General features: G+C 36.4%; 1 protein-coding gene and 1 long non-coding RNA gene across 2 annotated transcripts in view; both read left to right on the top strand.

Annotated features, from left to right (window-relative positions):
• LOC110269031 overlaps positions 1-9,987 on the top strand; it is an 11,230-nt gene extending 1,243 nt beyond the window's left edge. The window contains exons 2-3 of the long non-coding RNA XR_002357951.1: positions 4,396-4,398; positions 9,867-9,987. This is a non-coding gene — a long non-coding RNA (uncharacterized LOC110269031). The remainder of the gene's footprint in view (positions 1-4,395; positions 4,399-9,866) is intronic.
• LOC107628515 (protein ROOT PRIMORDIUM DEFECTIVE 1-like) lies at positions 6,344-8,669 on the top strand. Its single transcript, XM_016331158.2, has one exon. It carries the CDS (start codon positions 6,782-6,784, stop codon positions 8,006-8,008), a length of 1,227 nt encoding a protein of 408 aa, XP_016186644.1. The 5' UTR covers positions 6,344-6,781; the 3' UTR covers positions 8,009-8,669.

Raw genomic sequence — 17,094 nt, 5'->3', positions numbered from 1 at the left:
ATAGATAAAAAAATAAATCTAAAATTGTTAATTTTTATTTAATAAATAATGAATAAAATAATTGAATTGATGGTAGCCTAGACACTTTCATTTTTAATAATTAATTATCAGTATCTAAAATAAGGGGAATAGCTATTAGGACTGGCAATGGGTAGGGTAGGATAGGGTCCTAACCCTACCCGCGGGTTGAAAATTTTATTAAAGCTCTACTCTACTCTACCTGTGGGTTGAGAATCTCTCAACCCTAACCCTATCCGCACCCTAAAATTCTAAACCCTACCCTACCCTACCCTACCCGCAGAAATATCAAATTTTTCAAAGTAAATATAAAATTCAATCATTTCGAATTTTATACATATTAATAACATAAAAAATAAAAAATTAATGCTCTAAATTACTAAATTAACTAACTAGTTTAGTAGTTGTTTACTTATTGTAAGTCATTACATAAGGGAGGTTGTGGGTTCAACTCTCACTTCCTTCACTATATACCTAATTTTTAAAAAATGTGTTATATATGAGGTGCGGGTAGCCTACCCTACCCGAACGGGTTGGACCGGGTTGGATACCCGCGGGTAGGGTATGAATTGCCAGCCCTAAAAGCTATACAATTATAAAATGATTTCACCATTATTCTATGAATTTTTTTCTACATCTTTTAAAAAAACGAAAAAGCTCTGCATCCATGTATTTTTTACATGGTTGTTAACCAAGTAATTTCCTCCACACGCGCGTCCCCACCCCTCATTCATTTGTCATACACGCGCTACATATAACGTGTTGCAACCTAAAACTTTGCTCAACGTAAACCTTCTGCTGCAACTTAAACCTCCTGCTTTTCTGCTCGCGTTCTTCCTTATTGATCTACATTGCCTTCGTCGTTCTCCTCTGGTCGCGTTCATCTTTTCGTTTTCTTATTTCGATCTGGTTGCATTTATCTTCTTCCTATTCTTCTTCGTTTTCTTTTTCGATCTGCACTTCTGAATTGAAACAATAAATGACTCAACTTCAAATCAAGAGAGCGATTTAGATTACTCTTTTAAAACGAATCAAACTGACAAAGTTTGGATTATTCAATTTTGAATTAAATGGACGGAGGTGTACTGAATTGAATTGAATTGAATTGATAATATGTAAATTGTAGGCAGAGTTATTTGAATTTGATTTTATATAATGGATTATGTTTCATTCACTTAGTTCTATACAATTGTTTCCCCATGAGTACTGTGTTCGGTTCACCATAAGTACTGTGTTCGGTTCATTCTGCAGAAAGCTGTTTGAATTTGATTTTATATAATGGATTATATTTAGTTCACTCAGTACTATACAATTGTATTGTGTTCGTTTCACCATGAGTACTATGTTCGGTTCACCATGAGTACTGTGTTTGGTTCAATATGCACTATTCAAAACTCTTCTTCCTTACCTTCTACTGCTTCTTCACCAGAGAGAGAAGAAGGAAAAGACAAAAAAATACAGCAACAACAACAACAAAAGAATGATGATAGGGTTTCAGGGTTTAGGGTTTTAGGGTTTAGGGTTTATAGGTTTAGGGTTCAATGTACAGGGGTTCAGTGTGTTTCAAACTTTCGGTTCGTTTCGTGTATTAATTTCGGTTCACTGTGTTCATGGTTGAGGGTTTAGGATTTAGGGGTCTAGAATTTAGGGTTCAGGTTAGGGCTTTAGGGGTTTAGGGTTTACGGTAGGGTTTAGAATTTAGGATTTAGGGTTTAGAGTTTAGCATTCAGGGTTCATAGTTCAGTGTTCAGGGTTTAGGGTTTACGGTTTAGCGTTTAGGGTTCATAGTTTAGAGTTCAGGGTTTGGGTTCAGGGTTTAAGGTTTAGGGTTTAGGTTTTAGGGCGTAGGGTTTAGGGTCTAGGTTTTAGGGTTTTAGGGATTTAGGGTTTATGGGTTCAGGGTTCAGTGTTCAGGGTTCTAGTTTTAGTGTTCAGGGTTTAGGGTTTAGGGTTCAGTGTTTAGGGGTTCATAAATTTTTGGTAAACAGGAGAGCGATTTGGATTACTCTTCTGAAATGAATCACTGACAAAGTTTGAATTATTCAATTTTGAATCGAATTGAATGGAATGCAATTGCTAATTTGAATTGAATTAAATGGACGGAGGTGTACTAAATTGAATTGAATTGAATTGATAATATGTAAATTGTAGGCAGAGTTATTTGAATTTGATTTTATATAATGGATTATATTTCGTTCACTCAGTATTATACAATTGTTTTACCATGAGTACTGTATTCGGTTCACCATGAGTACTGTGTTCGGTTCACCATAAGTACTGTGTTCGGTTCATTCTGCAGAAAGCTGTTTGAATTTGATTTTATATAATGGATTATGTTTCGTTCACTCAGTACTATACAATTATATTGTGTTCGGTTCACCATGAGTACTATGTTTGGTTCACCATGAGTACTCTGTTCGATTCACCATGAGTACTGTGTTCGGTTCATTATGCACTATTCAAAACTCTTCTTCCTCACTTTCTACTGCTTCTTCACCAGAGATAGAAGGAGGAAAAGACAAAAAAAATACAGCAGCAACAACAACAAAAGAATGACGATAGGGTTTCAAGGTTTAGGGTTTTAGGGTTTAGGGTTTATGAGTTCAGGGTTCAGTGTACAGAGGTTCAGTGTGTTTCAAACTTTCGGTTCGCCCTATGTATTAATTTCGGTTCACCGTGTTCATGGTTAAGGGTTTAGGGTTTAGGGGTCTAGGGTTTAAGGTTCAGGGTTTAGGATTTTTGAGGTTTAGGGTTTACGGTAGGGTTTAGGATTTAGGGTTTAGGATTTAGCGTTCAGGGTTCAGAGTTCAGAGTTCAGAGTTCGGGTTCAGGGTTTAGATTTTAGGTTGTAGGGTTTAGGGTTTAGGTTTCAGGGTTTTAGGGATTTAGGGTTTATGGGTTCAGGGTTCTAGTTTTAGTGTTTAGGGTTTAGGGTTCAGTGTTTAGGGGTTCATAATTTTTTGGTAAACAGAAGAGTGATTTGGATTACTCTTCTAAAACAAATCAAACTGACAAAGTTTGGATTATTCAATTTTGAATCGAATTGAATGGAATGCAATTTCTAATTTGAATTGAATTAAATGGACGGAGTTGTACTGAATTGAGTTGAATTGAATTGATAATATGTAAATTGTAGGCAGAGTTATTTGAATTTGATTTTATATAATGGATTATGTTTCGTTCACTCAGTACTATACAATTGTTTCACCATGAGTACTGTGTTCGGTTCACCATGAGTACTGTGTTCGATTCATTCTGCAAAAAGCTATTTGAATTTGATTTTATATAATGGATTATGTTTCGTTCACTCAGTACTATACAATTGTATTGTATTCGGTTCACCATGAGTACTGTGTTCGGTTCACCATGAGTACTGTGTTCGGTTCACCATGAGTACTGTGTTCGGTTCATTATGCACTATTCAAAACTCTTCTTCCTCACCTTATACTGCTTCTTCACCAGAGAGAGAAGGAGGAAAAGACAAAAAAATACAACAGCAGCAACAACAAAAGAATGACGATAGGGTTTAGGGTTTATGGGTTCAGGGTTCAGTGTACAGGGGTTCAGTGTGTTTCAAAGTTTCAGTTCACCGTGTTCATGGTTGAGGGTTTAAGGTTTAGGGGTCTTGGGTTTAAGGTTCACGGTTCAGGGTTTTAGGGGTTTATGGTTTACGGTAGGGTTCAGGGTTTAGGGTTTGGGTTTAGGGTTTAGCATTCAGGGTTCAGAGTTCAGTATTCAGGGTTTTGGTTCAGGGTTTAGTGTTTAGGGTTTAGCGTTCAGGGTTCAGAGTTCAGAATTCAAGTTCGGGTTCAGGGTTTAAGGTTTAGGGTTTAGGGTTTAGGTTTTAGGATTTTAGGGATTTAGGGTGTATGGGTTTAGGGTTGAGTGTTCAGGGTTCTAGTTTTAGTGTTTAGGGTTTAGGGTTTAGGGTTTACAGTTCAGTGTTTAGGGGTTCATAATTTTTTGGTAAATAGGAGAGCGATTTGGATTACTCTTCTGAAACGAATCAAACTGACAAAGTTTGGATTATTCAATTTTGAATCGAATTGAATGGAATGCAATTGCTAATTTGAATTGAATTAAATGGACGGAGGTGTACTGAATTGAATTGATAATATGTAAATTGTAGGCAGAGTTATTTGAATTTGATTTTATATAATGGATTATGTTTCGTTCACTCAGTACTATACAATTGTTTCACCATGAGTACTGTGTTCGGTTCACCATGAGTACTGTGTTCGGTTCATTCTGCCGAAAGCTGTTTGAATTTGATTTTATATAATGGATTATGTTTCGTTCACTCAGTACTATAAAATTGTTTCACCATGAGTACTGTGTTCGGTTCACCATGAGTACTGTGTTCGCTTCATTCTGCAGAAAGTTATTTGAATTTGATTTTATATAATGGATTATGTTTCGTTCACTCAGTACTATACAATTGTATTGTGTTCGGTTCACCATGAGTACTATGTTCGGTTCACCATGAGTACTGTGTTCGATTCATTAAGCACTATTCAAAACTCTTCTTCCTCACCTTCTACTGCTTCTTCACCAGAGATAGAAGGAGGAAAGGAAAAAAAAATACAGCAGCAACAACAACAAAAGAATGACGATATAGTTTCAGGGTTTAGGGTTTTAGGGTTTAAGGTTTATGGGTTCATGGTTAAGTGTTCAGGGGTTCAGTGTATTTCAAACTTTTGGTTTGCTCCATGTATTAATTTCGGTTCACCATGTTCATGGTTGAGGATTTAGGGTTTAGGTGTCTAGGGTTTAGGGTTTAGGGTTCAGGGTTTTAGGGGTTTAGGGGATACGGTAGGGTTCAGGGTTTAGGGTTTAGCATTCAGGGTTCAGAGTTTAGTATTCAGGGTTTGGGTTCAGGGTCTAGGGTTTAGGGTTTAAGGTTTAGCATTCAGGGTTCAGAGCTCAGAGTTCAAGGTTCGGGTTCAGAGTTTAAGGTTTAGGGTTTATGGTTTAGGTTTTAGGGTGTAGGGTTTAGGGTTTAGGTTTTAGGGTTTTAGGGATTCAGGGTTTATAGGTTCAGGGTTTAGTATTCAGGGTTCTAGTTTTAGTGTTTAGGGTTCATTGTTTAGGGGTTCATAATTTTTTGGTAATCAGTAGAGCGATTTAGATTACTCTTCTGAAACGAATCAAACTGACAAAGTTTGGATTATTCAGTTTTGAATCGAATTGAATGGAATGCAATTGCTAATTTGAATTGAATTAAATGGATGGAGATGTACTGAATTGAATTGAATTGATAATATGTAAATTGTAGGCAGAGTTATTTGAATTTGATTTTATATAATAGATTATGTTTCGTTCACTCAGTACTATACAATTGTTTCACCATGAGTACTGTGTTCGGTTCACCATGAGTACTGTGTTCAGTTCATTCTATAGACAGCTATTTGAATTTGATTTTATATAATGGATTATGTTTCGTTCACTCAGTACTATACAATTGTACTATGTTCGGTTCACCATGAGTACTGTGTTCGGTTCACCATGAGTATTGTGTTCGGTTCATTCTGCACTATTTAAAATTCTTCTTCCTCACCTTCTATTGCTTCTTCACCAGAGAGAGAATGAGGAAAAGACAAAAAAATACAGCAGCAACAACAACAAAAGAATGATGATAAGGAGAAAACACGTGAAGAAGAAGGAATGCGAAAAAGGAGGAGAAAGAGGAGAATGAGGAATGCGAAGAAGAAGGCGAAGAAGAAGAAGACGCTCCGTGCCGCATTTGGATATGGATTTAAACCGTTTAAATGGTTTGGATTAAAAATCCAAACTATAAAAGAGATCCAATTTGGTTTGGATTTTTTTTTATTTAAAACTGGATTTTTTTAAATGATTTGGTTTGGATTTGGTTTAAAATCCAATATTTAGATTTTTTTTTCCCAGCCCTATCCCTGCGTAAACGAGCGTGAAAAGAAGATGAAGCGTGAGGGAGAAGAAGCGTTGGGCAAGAGCGATTTCGTGTGTGTTGGACGCGTATATTTCACGTTTCATTTAATGGTATTGAGTTTTTTTTGTGTTGGCCAACTTGGTTACATGGTTACATGGATGTGTAGCATCTCCCTTAAAAAAATTACTTAGAAGTTTTACTAGAAGATAAATGCTATGTATGTAGTATAACTATAAAAAGATAAAGAAATTGAAAATGCAAATTGATTTGTAAATGAGTAAGTTGAACATATTTTCTTATTTATTTAAGATTTTGGTGATTATTTTTGTGAATATATTTTCATGTGAAGACGATATTGTAAATCTAAATCGTTAGATGATTTATTTAAATATATATCAAACATATTAAATCATTTAACAATTTACAATATCATCTTTATACAAAGATATCTTATATACTTAGAATAACACACTTAGAATAACATGTAAAATTTTATCACCAGACCTTATTTCCTAATAAACCAAATTGGCATAGAAAGGAGACACATCATTAGCCTTCTCAAATTGCAAAGTATAAATTATTTGCAATGATTAGAGGTTGTCTCGTGGCTAGAGCTTCTGCTACTGTGCTAGACTACATATAATAGTTCAAACTCGGTGAGTTTCTGCTGTGAAATATATATATATAAGAAATCCAATGGATTTACAGGACTTCAAGTCGCTGTTGCCATCAACTTTATTTCCAATCAATCTCTCTATGCTCATTCAAGTGGCACATTGTTTTCTTCTTCTGCTAATTCACCCCCAAGTGTTTGATGAAATGCCAAAAAGAATTTGCAAGGCATAGAGACGAACAATGGGAATCCACATTATGAAAATTTTGATCAAACAGAAGCACTCATTTGGTTTCTCAATCTCCATTCGATCAAAAACTACGTCGGCTCAGTATGTTGCCTCGAGAGTTCGAGACCCTACATTTGAGAAGCTCATGGACAAGTACAAGAGCCTCTTCAAAGTCATTGCCATTCAAGATCTCATCCTCGCAAACCCTAGGAATCCGTCCGTGTCCATTGACTTCCTCTCCAGGCTCTCCCAGAAACTCCATCTCAACCGCGGTGCCACTTCCTTCCTCCGCAAGTTTCCTCACATCTTCCAAATTTATTATGACCCCTCCAAGTTGCAGCCTTTTTGCAGGCTCACAGATGCTGCTCTTGATGTTTCCAAGCAGGAAGAGAAGGCCATTAATGCTTCTTTGCCAATGGTGGTTGATCGATTGGTTCGGATATTGTCCATGTCTGCGTCCAAAACGGTTCCTCTTCGCGCGATTTTCAAGGTCTGGAGGGAGCTTGGGCTGCCTGATAATTTCGAGGACTCAGTTATATCTGCAAATCCTAGTGTTTTCAAGCTGTGTGATGCTCATGAACCTAACACTCATTTGTTGAAGCTGGTTGAAGGTGTTCCTCGAAATGGTTTTAGAGCAGCCATTGAGGATTGGAGGGTTGTTGAGTGCTGCAAGGAGGATTGCAATGTAAGGACAGAATTGCGGTACAGTTTCAAGCACGGGTATCCTCCAGGGATGAAACTAGGCAAGAATTTCAAGGCCAAGGTGAAAGAATGGCAGACTTTGCCATATGTTGGGCCTTATGAGGTGGTCGTGGGGGAGAAAAAGAAGTCTAAGGCAGCATTGATGGCCATGGAGAAACGAGCAGTGTCAATTGTTCACGAGTTCCTAAGTTTAACTGTGGAGAAGATGGTAGAAGTTGAAAAGATCAGCCAATTCAGAAAATGGTTTGGGATTGACTTCAACATAAGGGACCTGTTCTTGGATCATCCCGGGATCTTCTATCTATCAACAAAGGGGAAACGGCATACCGTTTTCTTGAGGGAAGCTTATGAACGAGGTTGTTTAATTGAACCAAATCCTGTATATGTTGCAAGGAGAAGGCTTCTTGATCTTGTTGCTATGGGACGTCGTGGTCGTTCTTCTATTAATTCGAATTTGCAGGATGAAAGCAGCAGCAACGACGATGACGACATTGGAGAAGAGGAAAAACAGCAAAGGCATGGCTCATTATCTTCTTGAGCGATAAAGGTTTGTTAAGATTCCTTGTTTACTTGATCATCCATTTCCAACATAAGTCCTAGAAATACAAAAGGCAAAACTTCGATTGTTAACTTGAGTAAACCAGTTTATGAGAAGCTATGCTCTACTTTAGTAGAATAAATGGATGGAAGATAATGGGCATAAGTTAACTCCAACATGTTACCACGGCAACATTTTAAAAATCTGGAGTTACAATATTTTGACAATGAAGAATGCAAAGGCATTTTGTTGATTTTGATCCATGCTTTCCAAAGAAGCTTTGCTGCAGTCTTCACTCTTTGGTGACAAGTACTGCGAATTCCTTGCTTTGTTTTCAAGATTATGGCACCTGAAGTTATTTATGTGGGAAAGGCATGGAACTATATGTATATCTGTCTCTGTGTTGAACAACAAACATGAGTAGGTGTTGCTAATTTAAAGAGAGATCGAAACACTGCTGGTGGTTAAGAATTAATTATCAATGGTCATAGGTTGCTCAAAAACATTTCAAATGTGTTTGCAATGAGTATAACTATTTGCCTTTGTCGGCTTCTGTAGTATTGTTCAAGAAATTTGATGGCTTAGAAAGTGTATATTTAACAGTAACAAACTAAGCATATTGTGATTTGTGAATCTTTGATATGTAGCAGTTTTTTGTAGACACAAAAGGGGCTCTGGATTGGAGACAACACAGGTAAGGTCATAAATAAGAACTTAAGTCACAAGTGCACTATTTTAATTCTGCAAAAGGGGCTAGAACATTTTGTCATTTTCCCACATACATGTTCCCCACATCATTTAATTCCTGCAAACTATAAAAGCAAAAATATTATTATTGATAATTTTTTTAATTAAATACTCAAGAAACCTAGCTAAGTGCCAATTATGAATGGGTTATACTATAGTGAATAGTGATTTTGAATGAAGAATGAAGATAATTCGTTTTATAAGAATAAAGATCAACAAAAAAAGACCATGTGCAACGTACATATTTATTAATTTAGTAAGAATCTTACTCTAGGCGATTTTCATTATAGATTGTTATAGAGGTGCACATTCAATATTTGTATTAGTATATTGGTAGCTAAGTTTGCCCTTTGATTATCATGGTCAAAATTGTTTGGCCAAAAAATAGAAGAAAAAAAGAAGTAGATCTTTTACATCAAATAGCACTTTTTTTTTTTTTTGGTGATACATCAAATAGCACTTTAACATAAACATGGACCCTTTTGCTCCCCCATCCAAAGATGTCGTCACCTTTACTACTCGGAGCACGGATTGAAAAAATTTGACATCTTTGTTTCCTCCCAAAATGCAAATACAGTTAGAAAATAATCTATCTAACCAATGTCTTGTGTACTTGACCAAAAAAAAAAAAAAAACCAATGTCTTCTGTAACAATGACTATCCTTCTATTTAGTATTTACACTCTCTCTTTATAAATAATTTATTATTTTAAAAATCTGATAGAGCAATAAATAGTATATTTAATTCAAAGGGTTTATCGAATAAGTAATTAACATAATAGTCCATATTCAATTCCATATATATAATATACACAGTAACATTTTTCTAAACCAAATTGTACTGACATTCTAAAGTTTCTGTGGAAACAATTGCAGAAAAAAAACTCTAGTTACTATGTTGTCATACCGAAAATAGATAATTAGGATTAAATCTAATTAACGATCCAGATTGATCATTTAAAATCTTCACTACAAATATCTATTTTACCATATTTTTTTAAATATTTTTAAATTATTCTATACTACGCATCATACTTTTATATACATTCACACTTTTCTAAAATATTCCATAACCTTTTAGAGTCTTCTAGAACTTTCTAGGATATTACTAGACCTTCTAGGATATTACAGGACCTTCTAGGACATTCTAAAACATTCCGGAACCATCTAGAACATTTTCAAACACTCTAGAAAACTATACAAACACCATTAAATCTAGCATTCTAAAATTTATCATGACATTCTCCTCCACCTATTGCGTAGACGTCCTCGTCGCGTTCTGTTCATGATAGTGCTCTAAGTGTTATTGGAATTACCACAGATCTTCACGAGCTTCCTAACTAGCTTCTATTATTGAGAGTCTTTTCCACTTGATCAAGTATTGGATACTTAGTGACACTCCTCTTCGTCGCAAACCCGATTAGTTAGGATATCCTCGATCTCTTTATCGAATGATTTAATTACCACAGGTAGAGATCGATTCGAGTCATCTCTGCTCGGTTCATTTTGGTCTTCATGATATGGTTTAAGCATATTCATTTAGAAGACTGGATGGATCTTCATAGAGGGAGGGAGTTGTACTTTATAAAACCTCCCTAACACGCCCAATGATCTCAAATGGCCCTTCATATTTGTAGATCAAACCCTTATGAACCTTGTGAAAGGTTTTAAATTATTGTGGAAGAAGTTTAATCATTACCTTATCCCCCACTTGATAGCTTGCATGTCTTCTTTTCTTATCTGCCTATTTCTTCATCCTCTTTGCAGCTTTGTCGAGGTAAGAACGAATGACATCTGCTTGTTCTTCCCAAGATTTTATCATATAATAAGCTCTAGGCTCTTCCCTGAGTAAGAGGAAGAAAGAGAATGTGGTATAAACGGTTGTCGTCTAGTCACAATCTCGAACGGACTCTTCCCTATGGACTCGCTCCTTTGTAGATTATATGAGAACTGAGCAATGTCCAGAAATTTTGTTCAGTCCTTTTAATTAGCGCTTACGAAATGCCTTAAGTAACACTTGAATAATGCATTCACTCTCTCTATCTGCCTATCAGTTTGAGGAAGGAAACTTGTTGAGAAGTGAAGCTTTGATCCAAGGAGTTTGAATAGCTATGTCCATAATCTCCCTGTGAAGTGTGGATTTCGATCACTAATGATGCTCTTAGGTAAACCCCATTACTTCAACACATTATTGAAGAATAGTCGTGCTGCTTCATCTGCAGTGCAATTAGTAGGGACAAGTATAAAAGTAGTATACTTTGAGAATCGATCCACTAATACGAGAATAGATACAAATCCTTCAGATTTTGGTAAAGTAGATATGAAATCTAGAGAGACACCTTTTCATGGTCGCTCTGGCGGAGGCAGAAGTTTCAACAACCCACTTGGTTCTTTATTTTTAATTTTATTTTGTTGGCAAGACAAATCTTCGCATAGCTCTCCATTTCATCCCTTATTTGAGACCAATAATAAGAAGATTTAATAAGTGTCAAGGTCCTTTGTTGGCCCTGATGACCAACCCATTTGGTATCGTGGCATTCCTTCACCAACTTTCTCCTTAAATTTTTTTACTTAGGAATGTGTAGTTTTCTTCCTTTGGTGTAGAGAAGATCATTTTCTAGCCAAAATTTTTTAGTGTTATCTTCTCTAGCCAACTCCACTAACTTCTTGGCAAATGGATCATGATGTAACTCTTCCTTGATGATGCGTATAATGTCTCCTTCGATCATGAAAATGGCTGCCATCCTGTATGGTGTTGAGATAGGCAGCTTCGCTCCTAACTCCAATTTAATCTTGTGGTCCACCTTCCTTTTAGGTGGTAGTTGCTTTGGTAACTCGGAAAGCATCATATCTTTATTTTTTTCAAGGACTTCCTTAATTTCAGGAGGGACATCTTCTCTTTCAAATGTTGACTCCTCTTGTAATAAAGCTAAATATGTAATCTCTTTCTTATTGAACCTTTTCTTGAGTTGCATAGCAAAGAACATCGGTGGTCTTCTAACTTTAGAGACTGTAGGGACCATGGATGAAGACCCTTTCTCCATGGCGCATACTACATCATAGTATGGCATAGGTATTATATTTGCCTTTCTTTACAAGTTAAGCATGATGACTATCTAGAAATCATCCATGGGTGCTATTCAGAAATCTACAAGTCCCTTCCAAGAACTAAGGGTCATCTCAACCCCTTTTGCTACTCCCTTAAGAGGTTCAACCTTAATATTCACGGGTTTTGAACCAGCCATTCTTTTTGGTGATTTTCAATCCAAACCTCTTTACCTTATCAGGCGTGATGAAGTTGTGTGTAGCGCTAGTGTCGATCATAACCATGACGGATTTTTCATTGATAAAGGTTTTGACATACATCAAGCCTTTTTTTTATAGGGCTTGCCTCTTTGCCATTTACAACATTCATGAGTTGGACAGATCCAACACATTCATTCACTTGCGATTGAACCTCTCATTCTTTAGCGATAGATGCTAGAGTCCTTAGCTTGGGACAGTCCTTCATTTGGTGTGGTTCCTTGCATATGAAGCATCTTTCTTTGGGCGTGAATACTTTTTTTTTCTCGTATTCTTTTTTTGAAGAGTACTTTCCTTCTCATTGAGGAACTCTTTTCCTTATCTCTCCCACCTTTAGTAAAACTAAGTTTGGAAGAAGACTTGGATTTAGAGTCTCTATGATGAAATTCGATGAGTGATTCAGCCACCACAATGGCTTCATTCTTGCTTTGCTCAAGGTTGGAGCCCATCAATGAAGAAGAACAATGCATCATCTGATGTTAAGTTAGGGATTTAAAGTGTGAGAGTAATGAACCCCTTTATGTAGTCACTAATTGTACTCTTATGCTTCAACTTCTTCCTTGCTTCATAAACCACATTCTCAGGGAAGAATTGTATTTTCAACTCCCTTTTAAAATCTTTTCATGTGGCTATGTTGCAAGTACTATTTTTCATATCTACGCATTTTCTCCTCCACCATAAAGTTGCATTATTAGAAAGGTAGAAAGTTATAGTGCGTACCTTTATTGCATCTTCAACTACCCCTTGGCCTTCAAAATACCTCTCCATTTGCCATAAGAAGTTCTCTACCTCTCAAGCGTCCCTCACGTCCTTGAACTCCTTTGACTTTGGGAGATCAATTTTTGTCGTCTCCCTTATAATGGTTGGTTGAGATTTTGCCTTCTCGAACCAAACTCGAACTTTCTCAAATAGCTTCAAGGAATTCTTAAGTTTCTCTTCAATTTGGAGCATGTTTTCTTTGAAAGCATCTAGTTCTCCCCACACGTGAGCCTCGAGGTTTTCTTGTCATGTTCTATCCTTTGGAAACGCTCATTCATAGAGGCTAGAACATTCTCCAATATCGAAAATCTCTTCTAAGAAATTAGAGTCCTTACCTCTAGGCTCACTTGAAAAATGTACCTTCTTGCCTCTCCATTGAGAAGGAATAGTATCCTTTCCCCCTTTGAGACTCAACATGCTCTAGGTTACACTAGAGGACATACTCACAAACCACTTGTGCTCTCTCTCGAACCTTACTCTGATACCAAATTGTCACGACCTTGGACACACTCCAACGCTACCATGCTAGCACTCGAACTTACTCAACCTCTTAAGCTTAGACAAAGTCATCCTAACTTTCAATACTTAGCAAGAAAGCTAAGAATACAAGAGAACACAAGAGAAAGGAAGTTTTGGTAAAAAAGAACACTTTATTATCTAAATGTTTGTTACAATTGAATCAAACACCCAAACTCTAACTCTCAGCCCCTATTTATAGCCATCCACCTCCTCAATAGATGGTTAGAATTAAATCTAACTAACGACTTAGATTGATCATCCAAAACCTTCACTACAAATATTTATCCTACCACATTTCTCTAGATACTTTTAGATTATTCCATACTACTCATCATACTTCTATATACATTTATACTTTTTTAAAATACTTTATGACTTTTTAGAGTATTCTAAAATCTTCTAGGACATTCTAAAACGTTTCGGAATCATCTACACCATTCTCAAACATTTTAAAAAATTTTACAAATAATATTAGATCTAGCTTTTTAAAATTTACCATGACACCTTGATGAATCCATATTTGACGATAAATTTTAGATTGATTTGAGAGGATCATCATATAAATCTACATTTATTCATCCAAATAGCATACTTTTGTGTTCTCGCCCTAAATTGAGCCTAATTGTGAAAACATGCTATTTTATGCCTAATTTAGTCACTTTCATCCCATTTGATGCCTTGATAGTTTTGATGAGTGATTTCAGGTATAATAGGTAGGAATGGCTTGATGAGAGTGGAGGAGAAGAATGGGATTGAGAGAAAATATGAAGAAATCAAAGGAGAAGCACACACTGGCGTGTGCGTACGCATGCACAACCTACCATGTATACGCACAGGAACCACACAGCCATGTGTGTGTACGCACAGGTCCCAGCGTGTGACTCATTTATTGCAAATCGCTGGGGGCAATTTTTGGTCCTCCAGGGCCCAATTTTGGACCTCCTGAAGCTGATTGAGTGCTATATCAAAGAGGGCCTTCTTCCATGTGAAATGAGGGAGCAATTAGGGCTAGTTTAGCATCATGTAGTTCATTTTCTAGAGTGAAAAGCTCCCCCTTCTCTCTAGAACTTAGGGTTTTTAGTCTAATTTCCTTGTAATTTCTACTTTTAATTCTTGTCTTCATCTAGTTTCTTCTACCTTTCCTTATTTTATTGTCTTAATTTCCTTAGTTTATCTTGTCATTTTCTCAATTTTGCTACTTTCATGTATTTTTATTCTTTGTTATTTTAATTTACATTTAATGCAGTTTTATGTTTTCATGTCAATTGTTGCTTCCTTTACTTGTTGTTATTATTTTCTTGCAATGGGTAGTTGTAGCATTTATTAATTCTTGTTATTTTACCATGCTTTCTTTTCATGCCCTCCAAGTGTTTGATAAAATATTTGGTTGGGTTTTTACTTAGTTTTTTCTCCAATCTTGGCTTGAATTTGATGACTTGGTGACCCTTGAGTCATTGATGTCCATTCTTGTTTGATATATTAGAGTAGTTAGTTGATTTGGTTTTCATTGACTCTAAGTGACCATTAGTATTAACTTAGGACTTATGGATTGAAATTAACTATGCCTATTTGACTTATCCTCGATGTAGGGTTGACTAAGTAGGATTAACTGTTCATAATCATCATGTGTTTGTGGTCAATGGCTAGGATAGGCAACCTTAGCTCTCAATTACTTGTCAAGAGGTTTCTTGCATTTTAATTTTTCTTGTTTTGACTTTTATTGTTTTGACTTTTAGTTTCTTACATGTTTAGCTTTTCATACTCTTGGTTGAGAAATTGGGTGTTTGGGTGGAATTGAGTTGTGGATGTCCATTTCGCATTGTGTGAGGATTTTTAATTGGTTTGGTTTCTCTTGACTCTAAGTGACCCAATAGCGTTGACTAGGACTTAGTGATTGGAATCAATTATGCCCTTTTGACTTATCCTCGATGTTAGGATAGACTAATTGGGATTAATTCACACACAATCACCATGTTTGTGGTCCAACTAGGATATGAATCCTTAATTTCCCAATGCTCACCAAGAGTCTTCTTGCATGTTCATTTAATTTCTTGCTATTTACATTTCTTGCATATCTTGTCACCCAATCCCCATTTTCTCCCATAGCCAATAAATGTACATTTTATTGCAACTCTTAAAGAAGACAACCTGGGAATTTAAACTCCCAGTTATTGTGTTTTGATTGTGACATCTTTAGGATTAAATTTGATTGATGATCAATGGTTGGGTTTGGACTATACTTGCAACGGACAAATTCTATTTTAGTGTGAAAATCCAAACTTATGCTTTTGGTCATTGTCAAATTTGGCGCCGTTGCCGGAGAGTTGCAATGTGTGCTTATTGTTGGCTATTGTGCATATGTGAATATTGTCAATAGCTTAATTTTTGGTTTGATTGTACATATGTTGCTTGTTTATTTATTTATTTTTTTTTTGTGAATATGTTAATATGTGAATATGTGAATAGTTTGTTTTTGATTGGTTGCTTGTTCTTGTTAGTTTTAGGAGTTTATTTTACTTGTTCTTATTATCTTTTGTTTTTAATTTCTTTTTCTCCTATGAATTCTCAACCATTACTCTATAAGTTTGGTTGCTATTGTTTTATAGGGATGGGAAATTTCAAGTATTTGTCACCTAGATAGAATGAAAATAATCGACTTGAAAATTGGGTGCACAAGTTTTGGAATCTCAAAAGCCATAAAAAATGCAAGAATGGGTGGATATTCTAGGAAGAATGGGAACACAAGCCCTTTGATGAGAGCTCTCCATAAGTCCAACTTAAGGACAATAAACCAAAGTGCTAGGTGGGAGACACCCCACCATGGTAACATTGTTCCAACCTTCCTTGTTTATGATTTTGGTTTATTGCATATTTGTTTGCATTGGTTAGTCTAGGATTAGTTTAATTTTGAGTTTAATAGGTTAATTTGCATGTGGGTCATGAAATTTTGAATGTTTGAAGGTTTGGGATTGAGATTATGATTGAGCTAAGGTTAAGTACCTTAGGAATATTGAGAAATTTTTTTGAAAAACAGGACATCTGTGCGTGCGGACACAACTTCTATTTTCTGCGTCCTGTGCGTGCGCACAGACTTGTGCGCACGCACACTAATGGTTATGCCCTCTGTTCAGCTTGTGCGTGGGCGCTCTCCTGTTTTTCCTTGACATGTGCTTGTGCGTACGTACACACCCCTCTTTTCGCACTCTCTGTGCGAGCGCACAGACTTGTGCATCCGCACACCAACTTACACCCACTCTGGTGGGAGCACTGGCACAGCCTGTGCGCATGAACCCTACCTCTATTCGCTTCTGTGCGTACGCACGGACCTGTGTGCGCACGCACACATGACCCTTCCTCAAAAAAAAAAAGAAAGTGTCCTGTGCGTACACACACATCTTGATTCCCTCTCTGTTCAGAGCGTTCGCACACCTGGTGCGGATGCACACCTCCCCTGTTTCACCTAGTGTGCGTGCACACACATACCTATGCGTACGCGCCCCTATTTTCTCACCTCTATACTTCTTTTATTCTCTTCTCTCTACTTCTTCTCTTCTTCTTTCTTCCACCCCTCTCTTCTCTTACTTTTGCCCTCTTCTCTACGTGCTTTACTTTGTTCTGTTTACATTTCATTTTCATTTTAGTAATTTTATTAAGTTTTTATTTAGTTGTTTGTTAATTAAATAAGTTGCAAGTGTTTGCTTGATGATTGTTGGGTTGCTTCTTGGTTGAATTTTGGTTTCATTTTTTAATGAATATGTG

This window comes from Arachis ipaensis, chromosome B02, assembly GCF_000816755.2.
Source record: "Arachis ipaensis cultivar K30076 chromosome B02, Araip1.1, whole genome shotgun sequence".
Lineage (NCBI taxonomy): Eukaryota > Viridiplantae > Streptophyta > Magnoliopsida > Fabales > Fabaceae > Arachis > Arachis ipaensis.
Note: the sequence above shows the minus strand (reverse complement) of the source record. Positions and strands in the feature narration are given on the sequence as shown.